The sequence below is a fragment of the Budorcas taxicolor genome, chromosome 18, assembly GCF_023091745.1.
Source record: "Budorcas taxicolor isolate Tak-1 chromosome 18, Takin1.1, whole genome shotgun sequence".
In the NCBI taxonomy this organism is placed as follows: Eukaryota; Metazoa; Chordata; class Mammalia; order Artiodactyla; family Bovidae; genus Budorcas; species Budorcas taxicolor.
In genome coordinates this window covers 52,142,290-52,170,195 of record NC_068927.1, presented here as the reverse complement: position 1 = coordinate 52,170,195, position 27,906 = coordinate 52,142,290, and the positions used below count along the sequence as shown (strand labels likewise).

General features: G+C 56.3%; 2 protein-coding genes across 3 annotated transcripts in view; both read left to right on the top strand.

The window, feature by feature from the left end:
* The first annotated feature begins 104 nt into the window (after positions 1-104).
* TMEM145 (transmembrane protein 145) lies at positions 105-9,863 on the top strand. The gene is made up of 15 exons (XM_052655772.1): positions 105-224; positions 1,084-1,158; positions 1,265-1,342; positions 1,422-1,508; positions 1,589-1,690; positions 1,791-1,875; positions 1,979-2,050; positions 2,169-2,237; positions 2,563-2,643; positions 2,730-2,808; positions 2,958-3,051; positions 3,780-3,952; positions 5,841-5,961; positions 8,453-8,659; positions 9,134-9,863. The coding sequence occupies exons 1-15, from the start codon at positions 105-107 to the stop codon at positions 9,380-9,382; spliced, it is 1,692 nt and encodes a 563-aa protein (XP_052511732.1). The 3' UTR covers positions 9,383-9,863.
* A 628-nt stretch (positions 9,864-10,491) lies between these two features.
* MEGF8 (multiple EGF like domains 8) overlaps positions 10,492-27,906 on the top strand; it is a 41,085-nt gene continuing 23,670 nt past the window's right edge. For both annotated transcript variants that reach the window (XM_052655756.1, XM_052655757.1), the window contains exons 1-15: positions 10,492-11,286; positions 17,014-17,177; positions 17,414-17,620; positions 18,581-18,761; positions 18,848-18,936; positions 19,638-20,053; positions 20,498-20,643; positions 20,764-20,886; positions 22,807-22,961; positions 23,297-23,416; positions 23,749-23,893; positions 23,987-24,150; positions 26,396-26,596; positions 26,979-27,179; positions 27,596-27,832. In XM_052655756.1, the coding sequence (XP_052511716.1) occupies positions 11,100-11,286; positions 17,014-17,177; positions 17,414-17,620; positions 18,581-18,761; positions 18,848-18,936; positions 19,638-20,053; positions 20,498-20,643; positions 20,764-20,886; positions 22,807-22,961; positions 23,297-23,416; positions 23,749-23,893; positions 23,987-24,150; positions 26,396-26,596; positions 26,979-27,179; positions 27,596-27,832 (2,736 nt within the window). In that variant the 5' untranslated portion in view covers positions 10,492-11,099. The remainder of the gene's footprint in view (positions 11,287-17,013; positions 17,178-17,413; positions 17,621-18,580; positions 18,762-18,847; positions 18,937-19,637; positions 20,054-20,497; positions 20,644-20,763; positions 20,887-22,806; positions 22,962-23,296; positions 23,417-23,748; positions 23,894-23,986; positions 24,151-26,395; positions 26,597-26,978; positions 27,180-27,595; positions 27,833-27,906) is intronic.

Sequence of the window (27,906 nt, the reverse complement as noted above, 5' to 3'; positions counted from 1 at the left end):
TCGGGGCCGCGCGCCAGCCGGCCCGCGCGCTCTCGCCGCCGTCGCCGGGCCGGAGTGGGAGCGGGAGCGGAACCCGGGCCGGGGCCGGGGCCGGAGCGGATGGAATGGAGCCCCCGCGCGCACCCGCTCTGCGCCGCCTGCTGCCGCCGCTGCTGCTCCTAATGCTGCCGCTGCCCCCCCGCGCCCGGGCCAAGTACGTGCGGGGCAACCTCAGCTCCAAGGAGGTGAGCGCGTCCGGCCCTCCCCTGCCACCCGCCGGGCCCCCGAGGGACCGGAGGGAGAGAAGGGGGAAGGTGCCGCCCCGCCCCCTGCCGCCCCTCCCAGAAGGTCCCTGAGAGCCTGGGGGCGTGGAGCAAGGGGCGATGAGGGACTGGGTCTGGATTGAGGCTGAGGAGGCCCGGGGGATAGAGAGGAGCCTCGGAAATTGTAGGAGAGACATTGAGGTCAGAGTTGGGCGAGGAGGGGGGCGGGGTTGGGAGAGTCAGAGTTTGGGGTGGGGGTGGGGGAACCGAGGTGGTGCTGAAGGGACAGCACTTTTCACTGCAAGAGAGCCTGAGTTCACACTCCTGCTCAGGACCCAGATGGGGCCGTTTGGAATACTCGCCAGCATCTGATGGGCTCTGGGACCACTGTGGGGTGTGTGTGTGTGTGTGTGTGTGTGTGTGTGTGTGTGTGCGCGCGCGCGCGTGCGTGTGTCTGTGGGGTATGTGTGTCTGTGTCTGTGTGTGTGTCTGTCTGTGTTTGTAACAAAAGATGTCCAGTGTGTGTGTGTGTCTGTCTGTCTGTCTGTCTGTGACAAAAGATGTCCAGGATGGGGATCTGGCCCTCCAGGCTTTCTCTGGCACCTGAGAAATGGGAGAAGTGTTTGAAAGGAGGGAAAGAAACTTGGGGGACATCCGAAGCAGGAATCCTGGAACCAAGGTGAAAGGATAACAGAATAATTTTGGAGGTGACCTGGTCCCCTTTATGCTTCTTAGGAAACCAGGAACTCCAGGGTAGGGAGGAAAAGTTGAGGGGGGCACTGTGGAGTCAAGGAGAGTTCTCAAAGGGCTCAGAAAAAGTCTGAGTGGGCCCCTTTTCCAGGACTGGGTGTTCCTGACGAGATTTTGCTTCCTCTCGGATTATGGCCGACTAGACTTCCGTTTCCGATACCCTGAGGTGAGCCTTGCCCAACCACTCACCATGCTGAATCTGGACACCCCCTTGGCCTCCCAAGGCAAGGGCTACCCCAGCTCCCCAACTCCCCACATTTCTGGGTTTGCAGGCCAAGTGCTGTCAGAACATCCTCCTCTATTTCGACGACCCATCCCAGTGGCCAGCCGTGTACAAGGCAGGGGACAAGGTGAAGTCTGTGAGGAAGGTTGGGGTGGGGACAAGGTTGAAGCTGGCCAAGGAGTGACCACATCCCTGTCCTTGCCTAGGACTGCCTGGCCAAGGAGTCAGTGATCAGGCCAGAGAACAACCAGGTCATCAACCTCACTACCCAGTATGCCTGGTCAGGCTGTCAGGTATGGGCCCGGCCTGGGGGAATGGGCAGGTGCTGAAGGTCCAGGTCCAGGCAGGCTTCAGCCTTCTCGCTCCTCCCCAGGTGGTGTCAGAGGCAGGAACTCGCTACCTGAGCTGCTCCAGTGGCCGCAGCTTCCGCTCGGTGCGTGAAAGGTGGTGGTACATCGCGCTCAGCAAGTGTGGTGTAAGTGACTGGGGCCTTCTCCTCCTTGCCTTCCTGTCAACCCCTTCCCTGCCCAGGGCTACCCCCACCCCCCTTCCTTAGGCCGCCACACTCCCCACAGGGAGATGGGCTGCAGCTGGAGTATGAGATGGTCCTCACCAACGGCAAGTCCTTCTGGACGCGGCATTTCTCTGCTGATGAGTTTGGTGAGCACGTGGGGACCCAGCATCTCAATGGGAACCTAGAACTGGGAGCCTGTTGAGGGAAGACCCCTGCTGACTGCAGGGTTTCCTTCTGCCAAATTGGCAGGGATCCTGGAGACGGATGTGACCTTCCTCCTCATCTTCATCCTCATCTTCCTCCTCTCCTGTTACTTTGGATGTGAGTCCAGCCCATGGCGGGGGTGGAGCGATGGGGGAGAGGGAAGATGGGGGAGGGGGGACAAGGTTGGAGGGCAGCCAACCTGTCTGTGTACAGCCTTCCCTTATCCTCCTCCTAGATTTGCTGAAAGGTCGTCAGTTGCTTCATACAACTTATAAAATGTTCATGGCTGCAGCAGGAATGGAGGGTGAGGTTTAGAGTATCTTCACTTTCGAGTTCTATGAGAGGAAGAGCTTAGGGCTCAGATACCTAGGCCTAAGAAAGGAAGGGCTGGGGGCCTGGATTCTTAGGTCTGAGGGAAGAGGGGCTGGGGGTCTGGACTCCTGGGTCTGAGGGAGGAGGGGCTGGGGGTCTGGACTTCAGAGCATCCCAGGAAGTCAGCAGGAGTAGTGAGTCTAAATCCTGATGGGGATGAACGAAGGGCTCTGGTCATCTGGATCACAGTGCTAGGGAAGAGTGATGCTCTAAAGCCGGTGTCTGTCCTTTCCTCTCGCTGCCTGTCCGCCCCTCAGTCCTGAGCCTCCTATTTTTCTGCATCTACTGGGGCCAGTATGCCACGGATGGCATTGGTAACGAGAGTCTGAAGATCCTGGGTGAGAAAGAAGTGGGCCCGGGAGGGTGTGGGGCTCTTCCCCTGGCAGAGCCCTGTGTCTGAGCTGCCCTCTCCTCCTTCTACCAGCCAAGCTGCTCTTCTCCTCCAGCTTCCTCATCTTCCTGCTGATGCTGATCCTTCTGGGGAAGGGATTCACGGTGACACGGTGCCCATGCTGGGGCGGGAGGGAGCACAGCAGGGATGGGGTGGCTGGGCAGGGGGGCAGGGCAGAGATTGGGTTGGGGAAGGGGGTGGCTACGCCCTCCTCTCTGACGGCCCCCACCCCTGCTGTCTCCCCTCATGGCCTGCTGCCAGGGGCCGCATCAGCCACTCGGGCTCGGTGAAGTTGTCTGTCTACATGACCCTGTACACCCTCACACACGTGGCGCTGCTCATCTACGAGGCTGAGGTGAGTCCCCCTAAAAGCTCAGGCTTTGCTCTGTCCTCCCCACCCCCAAGGCTTTTAGTGGCCTCTTCCACCTGCCTGCTAGTGTTCTTCCTGGCTCGCTGTCTCCCACTCTGTGGTTTTCCGCCTTTCCATCTGTCTCCCTAAGTGCATTCCCGTCTCTCTACGTGGCTCTCTTCCTCCTCCCTCTGTCTCTCGCTGTCTGTCACATTTCATGCTCAGTGTCGTGACTAAGTTCAGGAGTCACACAGACCTGGAGTCCACTCTGGGTCTCCCATTTCCCAGCTGGTTGACCTTGACTGATGCCCACCCCACCCCCAGATCTGCTTCTTCTTTTGTAAAATGAGGAGGGTCTTACCTACCCCTGAGGACTTCTCTAAGGCTTTATATATCACCTTGACTTTGGCTGAAAGGCTTTCTGCTTAGCCTCAGTTTTCCCCTTCTGTAAAATGGGGTGAAAATAAGACCTGCTTCATCAACTTGGTGCAAACAGAAGAACTTACACTTGGTGGTGTTCAGCTCTGTGCTGGGCCATGGTAGCAGAGATAGTTTCTGTCTTTTCACTCTCTCTCTCTGCGTCTATCCTTTCATCTCCATCTTTCATTCTCCTACTGCTTCTGTCCTGATCAAGTGCCTGTGTGCCCTTTGAGGGTATTTGAGGGTGGGGTCTGGGGTCCCTGTGAGGAGGGCCAAAGGCCAGGGCTGTGACTGACCCTCTCCCTTGGGTCCAGTTCTTTGACCCGGGCCAGGTCCTGTACACCTATGAGTCGCCAGCGGGCTACGGGCTCATTGGGCTGCAGGTGGCCGCCTACGTGTGGTTCTCCTATGCTGTGCTCGTCTCCTTGCGCCACTTCCCGGAGAAGCAGCCCTTTTACGTGCCCTTCTTTGCTGCCTACACCCTCTGGTGAGATGTGCTGGGCCCCCAACCTGTCCATATCTTCCCCGGCTCCCCAGAAACGGCTGTCTTCAACTCAGACCCTCTTCTGGGAGGCAGATGGACTTTAAAGTTAGGCAGCTGTCACCAGAGTCTGCCACTTACTTACTGTGTAACCTGGAAACAATTCCTTTCCCAAAGTGAAAAAAAAATATGAAAGCCTCAGGTCACCTACCCAGAAAGAGGAATTGTCCAGAGTATCTTCTGCAGATGGGTGTCTTGAGAGTGCATAGAGCAACAGATAAGGGCTTTGAGTGTGGCACATAGTAAGTGTCCAACAAAAAGTAGTTGTGATTCTTTTCATTTAACATGGCATAGCAGTAAAGTTCAGAGAAGGCAATGGCACCCCACTCCAGTACTCTTGCCTGGAAATCCCATGGACAGAGGAGCCTGGTGGGCTGCAGTCCATGGGGTTCTTAAGAGTCAGACACGACTGAGAGAATTCACTTTCACTTTCATGCATTGGAGAAGGAAATGGCAACCCACTCCAGTGTTCTAGCCTGGAGAATCCCAGGAACGGGGGAGCCTGGTGGGCTGCTGTCTGTGGGGTCACACAGAGTCTATGGGGTTGCACAACTGAAACGACTTAGCAGCAGCAGCAGCAGTAAAGTTACGGGCTTCCTAGGTGGTGCAAGTGGTAAAGAACCCGCCTGCCAACGCAGGAGATGTAAGAGACACAGGTTTGATCCCTGGGTGGGGAAGATTCCCCTGGAGGAGGAAATGGCAACCCACTCCAGTATTCATGCCTGGAAAATCCCATGGACAAAGGAGCCTGGTGGGCTACACAGTCCAGAAGGTCGCAGAGTCGGACACGACTGAAACAACTTAGCACACACACACAGCAGTAAAGTAGGTGGATTCTTTTAAATGATTTACTTTCTCATGTGTGCATTTTAAACATTTGTTTACCTATTTATTTGGTTGCGCTGGGTCTTAGTTGAGGCATGTGGGATCATTAGTTGCAGCATGTGAACTCTTAATTGCAGCATGTGGGACCTAGTTTCCTGACCGGGGATCAAACTCAGGACTGGGATTGTGGAGTCTTAGCCACCGGACCACCAGGGAAGTCCCAAGTAGGTGGATTCTAAGCCAGATTACCTGGATTTAGATCCCAGTTCTAAAGCTTGTGGGGCTTCCCTGGCGGCTCAGATGGTAAAGAATCTGCCTGCAGTGCAGCAGGAGATCTGGGTTTGATCTCTGGTTTGGGAAGATTCCCCTGGAGAAGGGAATGGAAACCCATTCCAATACTCTTTTTTTTTTCCATTCCAGTATTCTTGCCTGGCAGGCTACAGTCCATGGGGTTGCAAAGACTTGGACATGACTCAGTGACTAACACTTTTACTTCACTTTCTAAAGCTTGTAAACTGTGTGACATTACACACATCAATTAAATTCTCTCTGCCTCAGTTTCCACACCTGTTTAATAGGAACAGAAATTGTACCTGCCTCATAGAGTCACTGTGAGAGTTACATGAGTGTGTATTCATGAAATGCTTAGTAACAGGTCTGGCATGCAGTAAGTCCTTAATTATTATTATTATATGTTAATTCAGTCATCAAACATCTGTTGATTTCCTATCAGGTGCCAGAAATTGGGGTGGGGTTAGAACTGAGTTAAATTCAACCTACTGCTTGCCCACCCCCCTCACCACATTTCCCAGGCCAGTGGGATTCCTGTGTCCTTTTAACGTCTGGCTTCTGAAGGTCACACTGGCTTCCCTCCAGTTTGGGACCCACTTGGGGTGTGTATGTGTGTGTGTGTGTGTGTGTGTGTGTGTGCATAGCAGGGGATTCGGGGCCATGGGGTGGGGTGGAAGGCAGGGATGGTGTCTCTACAGACCCACTGCCTCCCCTTCAGGTTCTTTGCAGTTCCAGTCATGGCCCTGATCGCCAACTTTGGGATCCCTAAATGGGCCCGGGAGAAGATTGTCAATGGAATCCAGCTGGGGATCCATCTGTATGCCCACGGCGTGTTCCTGGTGAGGCTGGGCATCCGGGGTGGGAGGCGGTGGGAAACCAGCGGGTGGAGGATGCATGAGGCCATCCACCCCTGAGCTGCCTGAATTTCTGTTCTGAGCGCTTGATCCATTTCCTTCAATTCATCCTTTAGGCATTCAACATACTCTTACTGAGAGCCTGCTGGGTCTTTTCAGGCTGTTCCACTGTATCCCCCAGAGTCCACCCTCCTCTATTCCTTTCTCCTACTTTTGTGTCCTGGGCTCTTCCCGCAGCCCTATGCTCTTTCTTTGCCCCCATCCCCATTTCCATCCTGACCCTGGGTCCCCAGACTCTCACTTTCCCCTTCTGTATCCCCACAGCCTTCCCTAAGCCCCTTGGTCTCTACTCCCCCGCCACCCCCTCACATTCTCCCATCTCTGCCACTCCATCACAGGAAGAAGCCACAGGGGTGGGTCAGGCTGGGGCTCCAGGGGGCCTAGATCTGAATGGCAGCAGGGGTTACCAGCACCAGCTCTCTTCTTTGCGCTGGTTTACATCCTATCTGGCTTTCTGGGAGACAGTCCAGTCCTTCTGTTCATTCATTCTTCCATCCATCCATCAACCATTCAGTGGGCACCTTTCTCAAACTAGCCTGTTTCATGCTAGAAACACCCATATGCCTTTATTTCCGCTGTCTTGTTTACTTGGCAGAGCAGCCCCAGGGCAGGATGGATAATAGTCATTGAAACCACTCTACAGAGAGGGGAAGCTAACGCCCAGAGTGGGGAGGTGACCTGCCAGGCTCCATGGCTATTGCTGGGGGTGGTGGAGTTCTCTAGTAGACCGAAGATCTGACATAAGTGGGAACCAGACAGGGAAGTAGGCACTGCTGAGGGTCCCAGCTCCTGACTTGACGGGTCCACCATATATTCTTTGTCGGGAATATACTCAGCCACTGAGGGAGGGGGCCAGGTTCCCCATGTTCTACCCTGGAACCTGACTTAGGTACAGACTCACTTTCCTGGGACGGTTCCTCCTGACGCTCTGCAGGAAGTCACAGAGGGACAGAGAGAGGCAAAATGCTGAGAACCCACCATGTGCCAGGGCTTCCCAGGCGGTGCTAGCAGTAAAGAACCTGCCTGCCAATGCAGGAGACCTAAGAGACGCAGGTTTGATCCCTGGGTTGGGAAGATCCCCTGGGAGTGGGCGTGGCAACCCACTCTAGTACTCTTGCCTGGAGAATCCCATGGATAGAGACTGGCAGGCTGCAGTTCACAGAGTCGCACAGAGTTAGACACGATTTAGCACACACGCACACACCATGTACCAGAGTCTGCACCAGCGGTTTTCATTTCCACCTTCTTTTCATCTTTCCACGTAGGCACTGCAACTCCTTTTGTGCAGTGAGGCTCTGGGAGTTTAATCAGCGTGCCCCAGATCCCATACGCAGTGAACTGTGGGGCCAGGAGGTGGGGTGCAGGCTCAGAACACAGTACCCTTTCTGCTATACTTCACCTTCGCCCAGTTTCAAAAATGCTCACATTAGCTCAGAGCAGCTCCACCACCAGCAGGCATTCCATCGCTCTGGTTTCAGCTCCTTGTTCACTTATTCAGCAACAACCTTGGAGGGACTGAGCTGGGCTCCCATGTGCAGTGCTAGGGTCACCCCAGTCCCTGTCCTTGTGGCCTCCCAGTTAATCCGGAGACATCTCTACATTCAGCCATTATTTATTGAGAGCTTATATGTATCAGGCATTGTTCTAGAAGATGTTGGGGATTCAGCACGGAAAAGAACCATCAAGTACCTGCCATCAAGGAGCTAACATTCTAGAGTCTGTCTGTTGCTCTCCAATTGAATTTTCTGTTTATGAAAATATTTTACCATCTGTGCTGTCCCATACAATAGCTACTAACCCCATGTGGCTACCGAACACTTAAATGTGGCCAGTGTGACTGAGAAATTAAAGTTTTAGCTTAATTTTGGTTATTTTAAATTTAAATAGCCACATGTAGCTAGTAACTGTTGTACTAGATGGGCTTCCCAGGTGGTGTTCGTGGTAAAGAACCTGCCTGCCAATGCAGGAGACCTAAGAGATCCAGGTTCAGTCTCTGAGTGGGGAAGAGCCCCTGGAGGAGGGCACAGCAACCCACTCCAGTAGTCTTGCCTGGAGAATCCCATGGACAGAGGAGCCTGGAGGGCTACAGTCCATGGAGTCGAAGAGTTGGACACAAATGAAGCGACTTAGCACACCCACATCCCACTAGATATCAGGATGCTGCAGCTTAACCATTCAGTGATAACTGGGAGCTCAGAGCTTTGACTGAGGAAGCGCCTGCAGAGTAGTAAAGAGTGGTGACGGAATGAAAGTTAGAGCCCAGGACATTGTGAGAGCCCAGAGGAGGTGCCAAGTTCAAGGGTTTCAGAGAAGCGGGGGTATCGAGTGAGCGGGAGAATCCTTAGGGCTCCTGTTTATGAAGGCAGCCTGAGGCCTGGACAGCCCTTCTCCAACCTGCGCCTGCCCTTCACCCCAGATCATGACACGCCCTTCGGCGGCCAACAAGAACTTCCCATACCACGTGCGCACGTCGCAGATCGCCTCGGCCGGAACCCCGGGCCCTGGAGGCAGCCAATCCGCAGACAAGGCCTTCCCGCAGCACGTCTATGGGAACGTGACGTTCATCAGCGACTCGGTGCCCAACTTCACGGAGCTCTTCTCCATACCCCCGCCCGCCTCCTGCGTAAGCCCCGCGCCCCCGGCGCCCGAGGAGCTGCTGGCGCCGCCCCTGGAGTACCTGACCCCGCTCCCGGCCCCTCCACCTCCCTCCACGCCCAGGCGCCTGAGCCCACCCCCTGCCTTTAGCAGCACCCGCGCCCCCACGCCGCGCCGCGACCGTCCCCCGGCGCCCGCGCCCACCTTGCCAGACTGGGTCCTGGCGCTGTTGCGTACGCCCCCTCAGACACCCCGCGCGGTGCCCCCGCCGCCGCTGGCCTTCCGCGGTTCTCCCCCACCTCCCCGGCCACCACCGGAGTTGGCCCGGCGCACCCCGACTCCCCCGCTTGAGTACCTGGCCCCACTGCCCAGGCGCCCCTGCCTGCCCCCTGCGCCCACACCTCGGGAAGGGGGATCATCGCGGGGAGGGGGACGGGCCTTCGGGGCTGCATCTGCCCCTCCGTGGGTCCAGGACAGCATCTGATCCTGACCCCCCTCCCAGGCCGGGAAGCAGGTGGAGGAGACAGCGGTGGCGGCGGCGGTGGCCCCGAGGGGCCGCGTGGTGACCGTGGCCGAGCCGGGCGCGGTCTCCCCGCCCCCTTCCTCTCGGTTTCCCAAGGCGGCCGACCCAAGCTGGGATGGCCCGACGCCGCCCTACCAGCCGCTCGTGCCCCAGACAGCGGCGCCGCACACCGGCTTCACCGAGTACTTCAGCATGCACACGGCCGGGGGCACTGCACCCCCGGTCTGAGCACCCCTGCCCGCCCCTGCCCCATGGGCCGCGCCGGGCCCCGGCCGGGCTCCAGATCCCCTCTCTAATCCGGCCCCAGGGCTCTGCCATCCCCGGCCTTGCCAAACCTCCCCACCCCGCGTGCCCAGGTAGGGGTGCGTAGAGTCCCGTTCCCGCCCAGTCCCCCTTTGACTCTTGTGCCAAACGGTCCCGCGGGAGCCGCTCTCCCCGTCCCCTCCCTCAGCCCCTGCCCCGAGCAGCACCGGATTCTGGGCTCCCGCTGTTCCGTGACCTCCGGCCCCCTGGCCCCCTCCGAGACCTCTGACCCCGCCGGACCCCGGAACACCAGTGACGATCGCCGGGACCCTGCCTGAGGCTCTCCAGGAATCCGCGACCCCGAGCCACTGCTCCCAGGACAGATATTGTGAAGCTACCCTCGACTCTGAAACCTTCCCCTGGATCTCTGTGACCTCGGACCCGTACTCTGCCCACCCTATCTCCATCCCGGAGGCCCTCCCTCAGGTCCTTGGCAGAAAGACTTTTCCCCCTTCTTGCCAAAATAAAGAGGATTCGTTGAGTTTTTATCTTTAAGATGGACTCTTTCACATCTTGATAGTGCTCAGAGACCGGGCTGAACACGAACCGTTCCAGGCTCGGGACCTCAGTGTGCCCAACTGTGAAATGGTATCTTGTGAGGGACCTGCATAACCTGCCCTTTTGTTGACCCATAATCGGAGAGCCCTGAAGGTATGAATCATTATCTAGCAGAGTCCTCTTACAGTACAGCTTTATTTTTACCTTCTCTGCCCCAGTTATAGGTAGAAGCGCCCTCCAGTGGCCGATGCTTTGCTCAGCCACCTGCACCAGGAGTTCGAATTAAGATTTTAGCACCGCGCATGTGTAATTCTCACTTCTCCGGCCGAGGCGGTCTGCTGCGCCTGCGTCTAGGAACAAATGGGCGGGGAAGTTTCCGGAAGTCTCCCTTTGTGGAGGGGTGGGGTTGGGTGCTCTGCAGTCCTCCCAGGGCCGCTCTGACCTGCGTCTCTGCAACTTCTCGCCTCCTCTTTATTTTTTATTCCACAGCGGCCGCTAGGCCCCCGCCCTCCGGTCCTCCCCGCGTTCTTCCCGTGGCCGCTCTCGCCCTCCCGTCCCCTCGTCTCTCTGATCTGGCTCATCCGGCTCGGACGGGAGTCGTGGGTGGGTGAGCAAGCGAGTTGGTCTATGGGGTCCAGGCCTGAGCCCCTGAAGACTGACTCCGCCCTGGGCTCCCGCTCGCGCTCCGCCCCTGGCTGGAGCGTTCTCTCTCGGAGGACCCTCCGGTCCAGGACGTGCCCGCATCCTTGATGTAGGCCCCCGCCGAACTGTACACCCCTTCGCCCACTGGGGACCCGAGTGGTCTATAAGGTCCGTTTCGGCCTGCAGCGGCCTGGGACTGTAACTGCTGGACATCGTTTATGGGGTCAGCTAGCCTATGGGGGCCCATGTCTACAAGAGACTCGCATGGCCCCTAAGGGTCTGCCCCGTCCATAACGACCCCCATTATAGGGTTTTCCATGGGTCTGTAGGGCCCACCCCGCCATCTCCAGAACCCGGCGACAGCGGCTGTCCCAGCGGCTCCTGGACCCCGTTGGTCTACAAGGCCATGTCCCATCCATAGAGGTCGCATTTGCAGGGCTTCAAACGGGGTGGAAGGCCCTCACCGGGGCTTTACGACCCGTCAGTACGGGAGGAGGCGGCGATGGCCCTGGGTCGGGCTCTGGCTGTGGCGCTGGCTATATCATTGGCCGTGCTGGGGCCACTATCTCCTGGAGCCCAGGCAGGGGACTGCAAGGGGCAGCGGCAAGTGCTGCGGGAGGCTCCAGGCTTCGTGACAGATGGTGCGGGCAACTACAGCGTCAATGGCAATTGCGAATGGCTCATCGAGGGTGAGTGGGGCCGCCTGGGTCACACACCCGCTGGTGCGCTAATTCATTTATTTGTGCCCTCATTCATCCACTGACCACGTTCCCAGAATCCGTTCTGGTCCAGGCCCTTTGCTCTAAAATGCAGCCAACCTGGGCCCTGCCTTGGAAGGCCTTGAAGTCTGATCGGGGAGTTGCAACCAGACCCAGATGGACAATTACAAGCCACAGCATCAGTGCGGGCTGTTCTGAGTAATCCTTAGATACTTAGGGACTACTCTGGCGGTCCAGCAATTAAGAGTGCTTCAACTGCAGGGCAGGGGACGTGAGTTCCATCTCTGGTGGTGACTAGGATCCTGCATGCTGCTTGATGTGACCAAAAAAGTAAAAATAAGTTAAAAAAAAATTTTTTTAAGCTTCATTTAAAAAAAAGTTGTTGGAAACTCAGGCTTTGAGCCCAGCCACCTGGCTTCAGATTTGGGTTCCGCTTCTTCCTAGCTTTGTGAATTTAGGCAGGTGGCTTCCTTTCTCTAAGATTTGGCTTTCCCTTTCTGCATGTGGTGATAGTAATAGTACTCACCTCATAGGGCTATCGCAATTAAATGAGAACAGATACTTACTGTGCCTGGTACCTAGTAAATATCCAATAAATGTCCTTAGGATTATTAGTGTTGTTCTTTTTAAAGTACTTCAATGAAAGCATTTTTTCAGTCATTCATGTGCCAGGTATTGTCTTTGCCACTGGGATTCAGCAGAGATACCCACAAGCCTCAGCAATCCATGATGACTTGGGGTTTGGAATCTAGTCGGGGAGACAAACACATTAATAGTCCAACCCGGAGTGGTCGGGGCTGTGATGGAGGAACCCCACGGACCTGGGGATGCCCAGAGGAGGTACCTAATCTTGTGGGGTGAGTGAAAGTAGAGAAGGCTTCCTGGAGGAGGAGATGTCTGAGCTGAGGACTAAAGACCTATGGGAATCAGCCAGGAGTAGGAGAAAAGCATTCCAGGAAGAGGGAATAACCTGTGCAAAGGCCCCATCTTTACTGTTCTGGGCTCCCAGTCTAGTGGGGGAAACAAACCCACCCCTAGGGAGTGAGAACCTCAGAGATGGCATCTGACTTAGCCTGGGCTATGCCTGAAACCAGAGGTGTATGTAGGAGAGAGCAAAAGGGCATTCCAGATAAGGAGAATAGCCCATGCAAAGGCCCGGAAATAAGAGTATATGATGCTTTTGTGTGTGTGAGTCGCTCAGTTGTGTCCCATTCTTTGTGACCCCATGGGCTATAGCCCACCGGGCTCCTCTGTCTGCGGAATTCTCCAGGCAAGACTACTGCAGTGGGTAGCTATTCCCTTCTCCAGGGGAATCTTCCCGACCCAGGGATTGAACCCAGGTCTCCTGCATTGCAGGCAGATTATTTAAGATATCTGTGTGTTAGGACAGAATCCAAGAAGACAGTGGTTGGAGGGTTGGGAGGAACCAGAAGGTGTAGGATGTGGTGATTTTGAGCTGTGCCCTGAGGACAATAAGGAGGTGGAGGAGCAATCTAAGGCAGTGGCTAGAGAAGTCCAGGAAGGCCTCCCTTGGCAGCAAATGAGGAGCTAGCCTCCAGAGAGAGGTGGGAGTCCCCCAGAGGAGATCCTGGGCAAAGACCAGAGGTGTGACAGGGCCGGGGTCATGCCAGACCTCCTTTTGCAGGCTTTGGAGCTTGGTCTTTATCTGGGGACACAGGGCATCCTTGGAAGGTTTTCGAACAGGGAAAGTCATGATTCAGTTTATGGTTTAGAAGATCTCTATGGCTGTTGTGTGGGGTATGGGTGAAGCATGTTTCTTGGGGTTGAGTGTGTCTGTCCCCAGTGTGGGGGCCATCCTCATCTAGGGGTTGAGAAGAGAATGGGAAGTTTGTGTATGCACTGGGGATGTAAATTATTCTCTGGCTTTGAAGAGCTCCAGGCTGGTTGGGGATGGTAAGGCTAGACACAGACATTCAGCCTCCAGTGTGCTCAGGGCTGAGACGGAAGGAGGTGCCTGGTTGGGTAGACGAGCCTAGAGGAGTGAAAAGACTCTGCTGGGAGTCACAGAGGGTCAGCCACTGAGCAGGGTTCTGAAACATGCGCTGGAGTGTTGTTCAATTGCTAAGTCTGGCCTGACTCCTGCGACCCCATGGACTACAGGACGCCGGGCTTCCTGTCCATCACTATCTCCTGGAGTTTGCTCAGACTCATGTCCATTGAGTCTGTGGGTGCTATCCAACCATCTCATCCTCTGTCACCCCTGTCTCCTCCTTCCCTGAAGCTTTCCCAGCATCAGGGTCTTTTTCAGTGAGTCAGCTCTTTGGACTTGGTGGCCAAAGTATTGGAGCTTCAACTTCAACATCAGTCCTTCCAATGAATATTCAGGGTTAGGAGTATACCGGGTGAAAAAGGAAACAGCCCCATGAAGACAAAAGAAGGGCTTGTAGGGCTTTGCTCGTGGTCCAGCAGTTAAGTCTTCACTGCAGGGGACATGGGTTCGATCCCTAGTTGGGGAACTAAGATCCCATGTGCCGCCAGCAAAATAAAAGAGAGGACTGGTGGGTCTCAGAGCCATGTCTCAGCTCGTCTGATCTGGCTGAATTGTTGGCTGGGAAGAGCAAAGCAGGCCAGAAACAGGGGAGGAAAGGCCCTAAATATCACAATGAGCAGCTTGACTTTTCTCTGGGGGTTGATGGGGAGCCAGAGGGGGATTTTGAGGAGGAGTGAGGTGTCGCTGTCAGGCTGGGTGAGGGGCAAACTGGAGACTCGGTGTGCTTGTCTTGTAGGAAAGGATGAGTTCTGAATTGGGGTAGGAACTAAGTGGGTGGAGAGGCATGGAGAATGCTGAGAGATGTGTGACGTTTCACCCATGAGACCTGGGGAGCGGTTGGCTGGATGTTGGGGTCAGGAGGAGTCTGGGAGACTTCTGGATCCCTCCTTGAGGCACTATCCTTCCCAGTGTCTGTCACCTCTAAGAAACAACATGTTCCCCCATCTATTAAAAAGTAAACAAATGATGCACTTACTCTTTTTTTTCCACCATGTTCACACTTCACTGGGCACAGTCCTCGTAAGGATTCATAACATCCTTATGAATAAGAGGCATTAAGCCTTTGAAAAGCAGGGGCGTTTGGGCTCAGATCTCTGTCCAGCATGGTCTAGGGATTAGGCCCTTGTTGGATGGAAACAGAAGGACTTGGACTCAGGGAGGAACTTCAGGAAGGCAGATGGTGAGCCGGCGGCCGCCAGCAGACACTTGACAAAGATGTGTTTGTTGTGATTCTAGGGACAGAGCTTTATAGTGTGGTTGAGGCTGGTAAGATTCCGGGAGGTCTGTTTGCCCGGCCTGGCTGAATGGTTCTTCTGCGTACTCCAGACCACAGTTCGAGGTCTCTGCGTGATGTTCTTGGGGGCTCCGGCCAGAGCCAAGAGGGGAGGTGCCAGCTTCAGTATTCTGTCTGGTGTATTTCTTCCTTCCTTCATCCCGTATTTCCTGAGCCCTTGCTCAGCACCAGGCCCTGTGCTGGGCAGAATCGGGGAGGGACTCCCAAGATGAGCAGGCCCAGGCCCTGTCCTGTGGGCCTCTTCAGTTGCAGGGGAGACAGACGTGGGCACAGATGGTCCTGGCCCAGAGAAATGGAGGTTGTATTGGAAAGTGAGAACCTGGAAGGACCCTTCATCCAGCCAGGGGGCATCGGGGAAGGCTTCCTGGAGAAGGGGGGGAAGTGTGCTGGCAGGAAGGGAGAACGCGCTCAAGACAGAGAGAGGAGCTTGTGCAAAGGCCCAGCTCCTGATCGAACTGTAAGCCGTGGGGAGATGTGGGGCAGGTTGAGACTCCAAACCCCCAGTTAGGGAGCTGAACTTTTTCCTGGAGGTGGTGGGGAATCACCGAGGGCTTTTGAGCAGGGGAGGGTAAGGACCAGAGGTCGAGCCAGGGGGATCCTTCAGGGAGTCATGTCAGGGGAAGACAGGAGGTGAGGAAGGAGGCCTGCCCTGGCATGTTGAAGTCCCCATCTGGGATCGTCACACCAGCATTGGTGGGTGAGAATCATCCCCAAATTACATCAAGGAAACTGAGGCCCCAAGAGCCCCAGGAACTGGTGAAGAGTGGATGAGCACCTCCAGTGCACAGATGGGTGTAGTGAGGAGCATGGGAAAGGGTGCTGGTCCTCCAGCAGGTCCGAGCAGAGCTGGAACCCGGGTCTCCTAGTTGCCCGAGCCCACAAGACCACCCTGAGCCCCCAGTGAGAGACATGGGGTCAGAGAACCTTCTGGAACCAGACAGAGAGCAATAATGGTGACAGTGCCAGGAGTAGTGGCATTATGAAGTGTGAGGCCCCATCATAAATCAGCACTTAAGGCGCCTTATCCGTTACGGCCTCCCATGTGGTCACAGTCATCGGAACAGTCCCCTGGGCCAGGCACTCAGGATGCTCCGTCATGGGCGGGCAGTTGATGGCAACTCGCAGCTCAGCTGGGAATGACAGCTGGGATACCCACACATGGCCCCTCCACGTGATGCTGGCTTTTCATAGCATGGCAGCTGGGTTCTGAGAAGGAGTATTCTACGAGGCTCAGGTAAAAGTGGTAGGCTTCCTCTGATCTAGCCGTGAAAGTCCCAGAGCCTCAGGTCTGCTGTTGTGTATTGGCCAAGCTAGTCTCTTCCCAGATACAAGGGGTCACGAATCAGCCCTTCTCTCTCTCTCTCTCTTTTAATTTTAAAAAATTTACTTATTTATTGGTTGCACTGGGTGTTCGTTGCTGTGCATGGGCTTTCTCTAGTTGCGGCAAGTGGGGGGCTTCTCGAGTTATGACGTGTAGGCTTCTCATTGCGGTGACCTGTTGTGTAGCACGGGCTCCAGAGCACAGGCTCAGTTGCTCCGCAGCATGTGGAATCGTCCCAGACCAGGGATTGAACTTGTGTCCCCTGCATTGGCAGGTGGATTCTTATCCACTGTACTACTGGCGAAGTCCAGCCCTCATCTCTTGATGGGAGGAGTGACCAAGAAGTTTGAATCGACCACAGTGGTCATATCCCCATTTTACAGATGAAGAAACAGATCTAGAGAGGTCTGGTGACTTGCCCGACGTCACACAACTTACGAGTGGCTAGTAAGTGGCAGAGCCAAGATTTGAGCCCAGGCAGTCCGGCTCCAGAGGCTGTGCCCTTAGCTAGTATGATACACAGAGAGAAGAGACTGGGTCAGAGCAGAGAGGAGTTGTGGTGCTCCAAGTTTCGGTCTTTGCCCAGGGGGAAGAAATAGGCCTCTTCTCTTAGAGTTTCTTGAGCCTGGAACACAGGATGCCCACAAAGGCCCTTTTCCGTCTGGGAGTTTGCCTCTCTGCTCGGGCGTGAACCCTGACCTTCAGGCTTAGGCGTGTTCAAGGCTCAAGAATAAATGGGAACAGTTCTTTGTGACCACTGGGATGGGGTTCCTCTCTGCACACCAATTTTCCCAATTTCTGAATGATAGGGGGTGTTTGGCCTGATCTCAGGAGCCCTTCCCAGGGTTGATACTGTCCTTTCTTCTTTGAGCTTCTGTCCCTCTTGCTGTTGCAGCCCCATCCTCCCTGGGCTGGGAGCCTGGGAGCCCCTTGAAGGCAAAGCCCAGGCCTGACTCATCTTGGGGCTCCAGCATTGTGAGGAGCAGGGCTTGGTGTTTGTGGGTGGGCTGCGTGGAGGCGGGAAGGGGAGGGTCCACGTCTGAGCCCTGCCTCCCTGTTCTCACCGCTTAGCCCCGAGCTCCCAGCACCGGATCCTACTGGACTTCCTTTTCCTGGACACAGAATGCACTTACGACTACCTGTTTGTGTATGACGGTGACTCCCCCCGCGGGCCCCTGCTGGCCAGTCTGAGTGGGAGCACGCGGCCTCCGCCCATCGAGGCTTCCTCGGGCAAGGTTGGTGGGGCTGGGCTGCGGGGCCGTGGCTGGAGGAGCCAAGTGAGTGTGTAGGACACGGGGGTAGACACACAGAGGGAAACACGAGGCCGGGGCACTTGATATCCATCGGAAAGATACAGGGACAAAAAAAGGTGGAGAGAGACAAAGACAGGAGATGGGGCGCCCCAGGGTGGGGGGCACAGGAGCAGACCCCCCTCCGTGTCACCCCAGAGCCCTGTACCCCATGCCTGCAGATGCTGCTGCACCTCTTCAGCGATGCCAACTACAACCTGCTGGGCTTCAACGCCTCCTTCCGCTTCTCCCTGTGCCCCGGCGGCTGCCGCAGCCATGGACAGTGCCGACCCCCGGGGGTGTGTGTCTGCGAGCCGGGCTGGGGGGGCCCCGACTGCGGCCTGCAGGAGTGCTCAGCCTACTGCGGCAGCCACGGCACCTGCGCCTCGGTGAGCCTGTCCCCCCGTGTCCCCCTGGACCCCGGCCTGTGGTCACACCTTCCAGCCCCACCTCCTGGCTCTGACTCTGCCCCTGCCTGAGACAGCCCCTGCCAGCATGCCCTGACCCCCCCCCCCCAGCCCTGCCCTGGGACCCTGTTCCCTCCTACAGAACTCCCCTCTCCGTCCACACCCCACTCCCCCACCTGTGACTCCATCCCACTTCATCAGGGGGCCCCTCCTCAGCCTGAACCCAGTCCCAGCCTCACCTGTAACCCACCTGTCACCTGTGAACCTGGCTGCCTTCCTCTCGAGCCAGGCCCGACTCCATCCTCCCACCCCTCCACTCTGTCTGGCTTGGGTGCCCAGCTGTGACTTCTGACTCCGCTCCCCCAGTCTTTATTGACTCTTTATTGAATTTGTTACAATATTGCTTGTTTAATGTTTTGGTTTTTTGGCTGGGAGGCACCCCCTTACTGGAAGGTGAAATCTTAACCACCAGGCTGCCAGGGAAATCCCATGACTTCTGACCTCTGACCACTGACCCGGGGCCTAAGCCGTGCGTGTCCAGCTCTGGGACTGGATCAGCCTTGAGCCCTCTCTGCCTTAACCTCCCTGGACCTGAGTTCTTCCAGCCTAGGCCAACCCTGACCTCACCACTGTCTTTTTTTCTCCAACCTGTCTGTCTGTCTGTCCTCGTTTTTCTTTCCGGGTCTTTTTTCTCTTCCTTTCTCTGCTGGTCTGACTTCTCTCCACTTCTCTACCTCCCTCTGGTTGTGTCTCTGTGTCCGTCTCTTCCTCTGTCTGCTGCCGTCTCGTTCCTGTCTCTCTCCTTGCCTCTCGGTTTTCCATCGTCCCCTTTTGTGTTCATCTCTTTCCTTCTCACTTTTTGCTCTGCCTGTCTCACTCTGGCTCTTGTCTCTGTTCCCTGTCTGTCTGTCTGTCCCTGCCTGTGTGTCCCCTTCCCCCCAGCCCCTGGGACCGTGCCGCTGTGAGCCTGGTTTCCTGGGACGTGCCTGTGACCTACACTTGTGGGAGAACCAGGGGGCTGGCTGGTGGCACAACGTGAGTGCCGGGGACCCCGCCTTCTCTGCCCGTATCGGGGCAGCTGGGGCCTTCCTGTCCCCACCGGGGCTGCTGGCTGTTTTCGGAGGTGAGCAGATGGCACATGATCTGAGTCTGGGGTCTGGAGGCCTGGCAGCCTGTGGCCAGGGCCTGACACTGTCCTCCTCTCCACAGGCCAGGACCTCAACCGCGCGCTGGGGGACCTCGTCCTGTACAACTTCTCTGCCAACAGCTGGGAGCGCTGGGACCTGAGCCCTGCCCCGGTATGGACCCCACCTCTGCCTCGCCAGGGGTGCCTGTCCCCTCTGTCAGAGCCAGCCAGGGCATCCCAGTTGCTGTCGTTCAGTAGCTCGGTCATGTCTGGCTCTTTGTGACCCCAGGGACTGCAGCACACCAGGCTTCCCCGTCCTTCATTATCTCCCCAAATTTGCTCAAACTCAGATCCACTGAGTAATGGCACTCCAGAGTGACCCTGTTGCCCCGCACACCCCCAGCCCCTGCAGCCTGATGCAGGGCCACCGGCCCCTCCCACTCCTGCCATTCTTTCTTCTTCCTTTATCCTCCTTTCTGCATCTTACCTTTCGCGTGTCTCTCGTCTCTCTCGGTTCATCTTTCTATTTTTTGTCCCTGACTCTGAGTTGTCTGCTCCCTGGGTCTCTGCGTCTCCTGCTCCCTGGGTTGTGTCTCTGACTCTCTTGGTCTCCGTCATTTCTCCCTGACTGCTCCTTCTCTTGCTGTGTTTCTCTGCCACACCTCTTTATATTTGCATGAGTCTGTCTCTCAGGGTCTCTCTTCTTTTCTCTCTTAGCACGTGTCTGTCTTTCTCTCTGCCTCTATTGCATCTTCTGTCTGTCTCTCCGTCCTGCCCTGTCTCAGCATCTCTGTCTGGCTGGCTGTCCCTGTCCTTCTGGGTAGCACCACCTGTTTCCCTCTCCATCTCTGCATCCTGGTCTCTTCCTTGCAGGCTGCCCGTCACTCCCACGTGGCTGTGGCTTGGGCCGGCTCCCTGGTGCTGATGGGCGGTGAGCTGGCTGATGGTACCCTCACCAGCGACATCTGGGCTTTTAGCCCAATGGGTGGTGGCCGCTGGGAGCTTCTGGCACCACCTGCCTCCAGTCCCTCGGGGCCCCCCGGCCTGGCAGGTCACGCAGCAGCCCTCGTGGACAACATGTGGCTCTATGTGTCTGGTGGCCGCACCCAGCACGACCTCTTCTCCTCCGGCCTCTTCCGTTTCCGCCTCGACGGCACCAGTGGGGGCTACTGGGAGCAGGTGATGCCAGCAGGTGGGCGGCCCCCTGCCGCCACCGGCCATTCCATGGTGTTCCACGCCCCCTCCCGTGCCCTGCTGGTTCACGGTGGACACCGGCCCTCCACTGCCCGGTGAGTGACCTTCCCTCCACCCCCGCCTTGCAGAGCTGGGCATGGCCCGACACCCTGGGCCTCTAGGCTTTGGCGGTCTTCGCCCACTGATAGACTCCTGCGGTCACTCAGCCACCCCTTCCTTTCTTCCTTCATGCATTCATTCGCTCACCCACTCACCCGGTCTCTACTCTGTCATCCAGCCTCTCGGTCACATGCTTCCCCACGCATGCCCACTCGCCGATCAATCTGCCTCACCTCTGCTTGGTGTCCAGCCCTGGCTAGATTATGCAGGGAACCCAGAGATGTGTCGGACTTGGGTCCTGCCTGTGAGTTGCTGCTAGTTCCAAGAGGATAAATATCTAGTAAAGCCAGTCTCAACCCTGGGGGATCATGACTCCTAAGAACCCAGAGGAGGGAGAGGCCCTTCCGGCCCTGAGCTCCTCTCCCACCCCTCCCCGACAGATTCTCTGTGCGGGTGAACTCCACCGAGCTCTTCCACGTGGATCGGCGTGTGTGGACCACCCTGAAGGGCCGGGAGGGACTTCAGGGCCCACGGGAGCGAGCCTTCCACACGGCCAGCGTCCTGGGCAACTACATGCTGGTCTATGGTGAGGAGGCGCCCTGTCCCCGCCCGCCTGCCAGGGGCCCACGTCTGAGCTGAGACCCCCTGCATGGATGCCCTCACCTCCCCCAGGCTGGCCAGCTGTGCCCCTTTCCTCCTTCCCCAGGGGGCAACGTGCACACCCACTACCAGGAGGAAAAGTGCTATGAAGACGGCATCTTCTTCTACCACCTGGGCTGCCATCAGTGGGTGTCAGGGGCCGAGCTTGCCCCTCCAGGAACTCCGGAGGGTGAGTGGCCCCTCTGTTTCTGTCAGGGGCTCCTGAGGGTCACTCACGCCCCCACCGTGATGTGGGGCAGAAGCCACCCGGTCCTGTTTGGAGCTGGCCTCAGGAGGCGTGGCTGCACTGGAGGCAGGCCTAGGCTGTTGTTGCTGTGGAGATGGGAGACGTATTCAGTAGCATCAGATCTGGGTTGTAGTTGAGGTTTTGCCAGTTTTCAGCCGTCCCAGGGAACTGCCTCCAAAGCGCCTTTCTCAAGATCAGACAGTGGGCAAATGCTGAAGTGGAATGGCCATTCCTCAACAACCTTTTGTATAAAAGCCATCATTTAATCTCTCTGTACCTCAGCTTCCCCCTCTGTAAACTGTAATAGCACTTAAACCTCCGGGCTGTGATGAGAATAAATTGATAAAGTGAAGAACAAGTGAGCACTGTCCAGGGAGGGCCCAACACACCGTCCTAAGAGTGCAGGGCCAGAGGGCTCACCTGGAGGGCACATGGAGAAACCTTGCCAGCTCAGGAGATCAGGGGTAGCTCTGCAAATAGGAAGAAAGTCACAGGCCCTCTCCTTGGAAAGACACTTGTGTGCACAAGCCAGGCATATCCTTTCAGCGGGCTCTGGACTTCCCAGAGGCCCATCTGTTCCCCCCACCCTACTGAATAGAAGGGTGGGGACAAAGGACAAGCATAAGAGAAGGGACAGTAACGTTTAAGGGGTGGGCAGGAAGAGGGGTCCCTAAGGAACTCTGTTTGACCGTCAGAAATAAAGCCTTGGCCTAGCATTGGAGGCCTCCAATCCCAGTCCCCCTTTAGGCTCCCTCACTGGATATCCCAGAGTGTGAGGCTTCTGGAGGCCTCTTCTTTCTTCATAGATTTTGATCCCTGGGCCAGGTCCCCTGCACCTACAGAACATTTAGGTAAGAGAGTGAGGGAGTCACCAGTCCCTGACCACTTACCCATCAGTCAGGACTCTTGGTTGTAAGCAACAGAAAGCCCATTGCTTAAGCAAAAAGAAGAATGTCTTGACTCCCTTGCGTGAAAACTGGCTGCAGGCTGGCCTGGACCCAGGTGCTCCTGTGATGGCCTCAGCCATGTCTCCCTCCAGTTCTCAGCCCGGTTTCCTTCAGTCTCTGGCAGGTTTGCATTTGTAGATGGTCACCAGCAGCTCTGTGATTATAGTCACCCCCTTTAAAATGCCCAGAGAGAGGGGACAGATGTATACCAATGGCTGATTCATAATGATTTATGGCAGAAACCAACACAATATTGTAAAGCAATTATCCTTTGATTAAAAATAAAATAATTTTTTTTAAAATGCCTGGGAAAAAGACAGTATCTTTTCCCCAGGAATAGTAGGAATTACGTTCCCTCCCTGAACTAGTCACTGACTCTGATCAGCCTAGGCTCAAGCCCCACTGCTGCCAGAGTCCAGGCCAGCTTGACTTGAGTCTTGGGGAGTGTGAGTGGGAGGGGTGGTTTCCCAGAGGAAATGCAGAGGCTGTCCCTGGAGGGAGGCGCAGGTGTCAGACAGATGTGAGCCAGGTAGCCCACCTCGGCTCCCCGAGGTTCCATTTACAGAGGAGGAAACCAGGACTCAGAAAAATCTAGTCTCTTGCCCAAGGTCACACAACTAGTCAGCAGTTGATCTGTGATTTGAAAGCAAGGAAGTGGTAGACCCAGGATTTGAACCCAAGTCCTTCTGATCCCAGAGAGCATGCTCTGTCTGAAAGATAACTCGGGCAGCGGTGTGGGAGCTCCAGGAGGTGAGAGAACTTGTGCCAGAGCAGGGCCAGGCAGGCTGGGAGTGTTTGACAAGTGGGGTCGAAGCATGGGGGGGTCAGGGGTGGTCCTCTAGGTGGGTAACCATGAAGGTGAGAGGGGGCGTTGCGGGGGTGGTCTCATGTCCTTGTGGGGTCTGTTTTCTCCTAGGCCGAGCAGCGCCTCCTAGTGGCCGGTACTCACACGTGGCGGCTGTGCTTGGTGGCAGCGTCCTGTTGGTGGCCGGGGGGTACAGTGGCCGGCCCCGTGGGGACTTGATGGCCTACAAAGTACCCCCCTTTGTGTTCCAGGCGCCTGCTCCAGACGTGAGCACTGGGGTGACAGGGAGAGGGTGGCTGGGGAGGAGGTGGCCTGGTTCCCATGGTTAAGGGAAGTTGTTAGGGGAGGGTCCCTGGGAGAAAGGGAAGAGATCCTGAGATCTGTGATGGGAGGGAGGTCAGACCCCAGGTGCAGGGGAAGAGGAATGGTGGTCCCTGGGGCTGAGGGCAGAGGAGCAGTGGTCCCTGGGGCTGGGGAGAAGTGGACTGGGGTCCTCAATGTTCTGAGCAGTTGGGGTCCCCTGGGACCATCAGAGTGAGTGGGGGTGTGGGAGAAGGCTCCAGGTCTGAGCAGCCCCTCCTCCCTGCCCACTTGTCTGCAGTACCACTTGGACTATTGCTCCATGTACACGGACCACAGCGTCTGCTCCCGAGACCCCGAATGCAGCTGGTGTCAGGGGGCCTGCCAAGCCGCCCCGCCTCCTGGGACTCCCTCGGGGGCTGTGAGTGACTGTCTTCGTCCTCTGTCCCCTAGCACAAGACCTGGTCCTCAGTGTCGTCTTCTGCCTAAACCAAGTCGAGACGGACTTTGCTGCACTTGGGAGACTCATTTTCACACTTGAGATGGGCATTCCTGACCCTTGACCCTCTTCCCCATCCTTTTGTACTTCTGATCTGTCCCTAGATCCCCCACCCTGTCCTCTTGATCTTTTTGGTTCCAACTCGGCTCTCAGTCCCTTTCTTCAGTTTCCTGACCTTTCTGCCCCGAGACTCCTGAGTGTCAGGTCCCTTAGGCTCCCGTGGGTGGTGACTGCCATGTGTCCCTCCTCTGCAGTGTCTGGCTGCCAGCTGCCTGGGCCTGAGCCGTCTCCTGGGTGACTGCCAGGCCTGCCTGGCGTTCAGCAGCAGTGCGGCTCCCCCCCGGGGACCCGGTGCCCTGGGCTGGTGTGTGCACAATGAGAGCTGCCTCCCTCGGCCTGGTGAGTGTCCAGTGGCAGTGTGGGCGGGGGGGGTGGGGGGCGGCCCAGCCACCGCACACCGACTTCCCTCTCCTGACCCTCCTGTCCCCACAGAGCAGGCCCGCTGCCGTGGGGAGCAGATCTCCGGCACCGTGGGCTGGTGGGGGCCTGCTCCTGTCTTTGTGACCTCCCTGGAGGCCTGTGTCACCCAGAGCTTCCTGCCTGGCCTGCACCTGCTCACCTTCCAGCAACCACCCAACGCCTCCCAGCCTGACAAGGTGGGGAAGCCAGGGTGAGGAGCCCAGCATGGAGTGTCGAAGGGCCTGGTCTTAAGAGTTCTCATTTTTTTTCAAATGGATCTTTTTAAAAAAACTTTTAAAGTTTGTTTGTCTATCTTTGGCTTTGACTGTGCTGGGTCTTCATTGCTGCGTAGGCTTTTCTCGAGTTGCAGAGGGCAGAGGCTGCTCTCCAGATACAGTGCACTGGCTTGTCACTGTGGTGGCTTTGCTTGTTGAGGAGCACGGGCCCTAGGGCCTGTGGGCTTCAGTAGTTGCCGCACGCAGGCTCAGTAGTCGTAGCTCTCAGGGTCTAGAGCACAAGCTCCGTAGTAGTCGTGCAGGGGCTTATTTGCTCCATGGCACGTGGGATCTTCCCGGACCAGGGATTGAACTTGTGTCTCCTGCATTGGCAAGGTGGATTATTTACCACTGAGCCACCAGGGAAGCCCTCAAATGGACCTTTATCACTCTTGTGTTTACCCCTAAAGTCTTCACATTCAAGAATCTGATTTTCCTTATTGACTTAATTTTTCTTTTTTTTTTTCTCGAAAAACTGTGGTGAGATAACACATCACATAAAATTTACCCTTAGTGATATTTAGCACATTCACGATATTGTGCAACTATCACCACTCTCTAGTTTGAAAATGTTTTTATCACCCCAAGAGGAAGCCCCAGATCCACTAAGGCATCACTCTCCACTCCCCTCTCCCTTTGGCCTCTGGCAACCACTCACCTTTTTCTGTATCTGGCTATGTTAACCCTGATGGACAGGGAGGCCTGGCGTCCTGCAGTTCATGGGGTCGCAAAGAGTCGGACACGACTGAGCGACTAAACTGAACTGAATAGGTCGTACGATGGAATCATATAATACGTGGCCTTTTGTGTGTGGCTTCATGCACTCAGCAAACGTTTTCAAGGCTCATCCGTGTTGTGGCATGTGTCAGACCTTTATTCCTTTTCTAAAAATTTGTTTGTTTGTTGTGCTGGGTCTTCGTTGCTGCGGGTGGGCTCTCTGTAGTTGCAGTGAGGGGGATAGTCTGTTGCAGTGCACGGGCATCTCATTGCAGTGGCTTCTCGTTGCAGAGCACAGACTCGGGGTGCACGGGGCCCAGTAGTTGTGGCGGATTTGGGTTTCTAATCTATCCTTCCACAGTTTACCTATTCAAATATGAGTAAATTGATATTTAATTATTTTTGCTTCTTGCGGAAAAAGTAACATGCCGTCTACACTGTACTGCCACTTCCCTTTTTTTCTTGGTGTATCCTGGCAAGCTTCCTGTAGCAGAACTTAGGAAACACTCTCTGTCTCTCTCTCTTTCTAACAGCTTCATAATATTCCATTTACATTCTAATGCTGCAGTGTTCTAGTTTATTTAAACAGTCTCGCATGGGCTTCCCAGGTGGCCTAGTGATAAAGAATCTGCCTGCCAGTGCAGGAGACATAAGAGATACTGGTTTGATCCCTGGATTGGGAAGATTCCCCCGGAGGAGAGCATGGCAACCCACAGTATTCTTGCCTAGAGAATCCCATGGACAGAGGAGCCTGTTGGGTTATGGTTCATAGGGTTGCAAAGAGTCAGGCACGACTGAAGCAACTTAGCATACACGTACCCATGATGAATACTTGGGTTGTTCCCCCTTTCACAATTATAAAAACACATACTAGCAGTAAATCATGTAATATGTCTGTTACTTTGAATGTTGGATTTGGACTCTTTTTTTTATCTTTTTAACGTATAACTTACATACTGGTTCATTTTACAACAAAGAACAGGATACATAGGGTGAGGTCCTGAAGGGATCTGACCTGTCCCCACGGAGTTAGGGTGAGACATCTTCCTGGAACATGAATGTGTTCACTGACCTGTAACCTGGAAGTTCTCCAAACCCCCTAGTTAAGGGAGCTGGACTCTTAAGGGCTTAGGTGGAAAGATAGGATGTTGAGGAAGAAGCTGCTGAGAGATCCAGGGCCCTGGAGTTTACTGGGAGGTGGAGATGAGCAGGGGCAGGGACCCCGCTGCCTGCTGTCCGAGTTGGAGCCCAGCTCCCTTCCTAGAGTAATGATGGGTGAGCTTTCCGTCTCTGCTGCACCCCTAATCCTGGCCTCAGACTCCCATATTGTAAAACAGGAGGAGACTGGGTTGCTTGGTCTCTTCGGCTCGGCTGTGGCTGGAGAGGCCTGAGATGCACAGGGCCGGGCAGAGAGGTCCTCAAGCTCGCCTCCCCACCTTGGCCGGCACAGGTCTTGATCGTCCGCAGCACGACCATCACCCTGACGCCGAGCTCAGAGACCGATGTGTCCCTGGTCTACCGTGGCTTCATCCACCCGCTGCTGCCGGGAGGCCCTGGAGGGTCTGGGGCTGAGGATGTGGCCGTGTGGGCCCGGGCGCAGCGCCTGCATGTGCTGGCCCGGATGGCCCGGGGCCCGGATGCAGAAAACATGGTAAGAATGCCTGGGAGACTCAGCGGGCTATTTGCGGTAAATACAGGGGGTGTGGGTGTGTGGCGGGGAGCAGCACTGGGGAGAAACTGGAGGCCTGGGATGTATCCTTAGTGGAGGGAGGGCCTGAGGGGGTCTTCATTTGAACAGAATTAGAGAGGAATTTTGAAAAAAAGTGGAAGCTCTCAGTTACCAGGTCAGACTCTGCTGAGGAGAAGGTGGGTTGCTGGGAGGTTTGGGGGTGCTGGGAGGTTCTTAGGATCCAAGGAACTCTGAGGCCCTCCTCTTCCCTGGAGGGAGTGGGTGCTCGGTGGGTTTGGGGCTCTTGGGGATTTCAGGAGCCAGAGTGTGGGTGGCACATTCAGGGGCCCCGTCTGTCCCCCAGGAGGAGGTGGGGCGCTGGGTGGCACAGCAGGAGAAGGAGACGAGGCGGCTGCAGCGCCCAGGGTCAGCTCGCCTCTTCCCACTGCCCGGCCGGGGCCACAAGTATGCAGTAGAGATCCGGGGCCAGCTCAATGGCTCAGCAGGCCCCGGGCACAGCGAGCTCACCCTGCTGTGGGACCGGACTGGCGTGCCAGGTGGCAGCGTGAGTACCCAGACGCCCTGGACTTGCTGAGCCCAGGGCCATGAACTAACTCCCTTGACCCTCACCCCTTACTCCTGAACTCTGGGCCTTAACTTCAGCCTCCCAGACCCCAGCATCTGACCTCCGGCGTCTGACCTGGTCTCATATTCTGACAGCTGTCCACATCTCCGACGCCTCCCACCCTGACCTCGCTGACCCTGACTTCTGCCCTCCCTACTTTGACCTCTGATCTCTAGATTCTCTCAAACCCTGATCCCCTTTCGTCTGCCAGTGTCCTAGATCCTGACTTTTTGCATGCCCAAATTCTCAGCCTTGTCTCCAAACCCTGAAGTCTTTCGCTCCAAACACTGATCCCTATCCCAAACCTTGACCTAGAGCATGGAGCCCTCACCTTCCTCTGACACCCCCACCCCCAGGAGATCTCCTTCTTCTTCCTGGAGCCCTACCGCTCGTCGGCCTGCGCCTCCTACTCCTCCTGCCTGGGCTGCCTGGCAGACCAGGGCTGCGGCTGGTGCCTGGCCAGTGCCACCTGCCACCTGCGCCAGAGCGGCGCCCACTGCGGGGACGCTGGGGCCGGTGGGTCCCTGCTCGTGCTGGTGCCTGCCCTCTGTCCGCTCTGCGAGGAGCATCGCGACTGCCACGCCTGCACCCAGGTGCCCACCAGGCTGGAGCTGGGAGGTCTTGGCATGGAGTCGGCCAGAGCAGGCGGACTCAGCCCTAGGGGGAG

Bases quoted from the DNA above. Each gene is read 5' to 3' on its own strand.
- TMEM145 (XM_052655772.1), top strand. From the start codon at position 105: ATGGAGCCCCCGCGCGCACCCGCTCTGCGCCGCCTGCTGCCGCCGCTG. The intron at 225-1,083 runs GTGAGCGCGTCC...CCCCTTTTCCAG, and splicing joins GCAACCTCAGCTCCAAGGAG to GACTGGGTGTTCCTGACGAG. The intron at 2,238-2,562 runs GTGAGGTTTAGA...TCCGCCCCTCAG, and splicing joins GGCTGCAGCAGGAATGGAGG to TCCTGAGCCTCCTATTTTTC.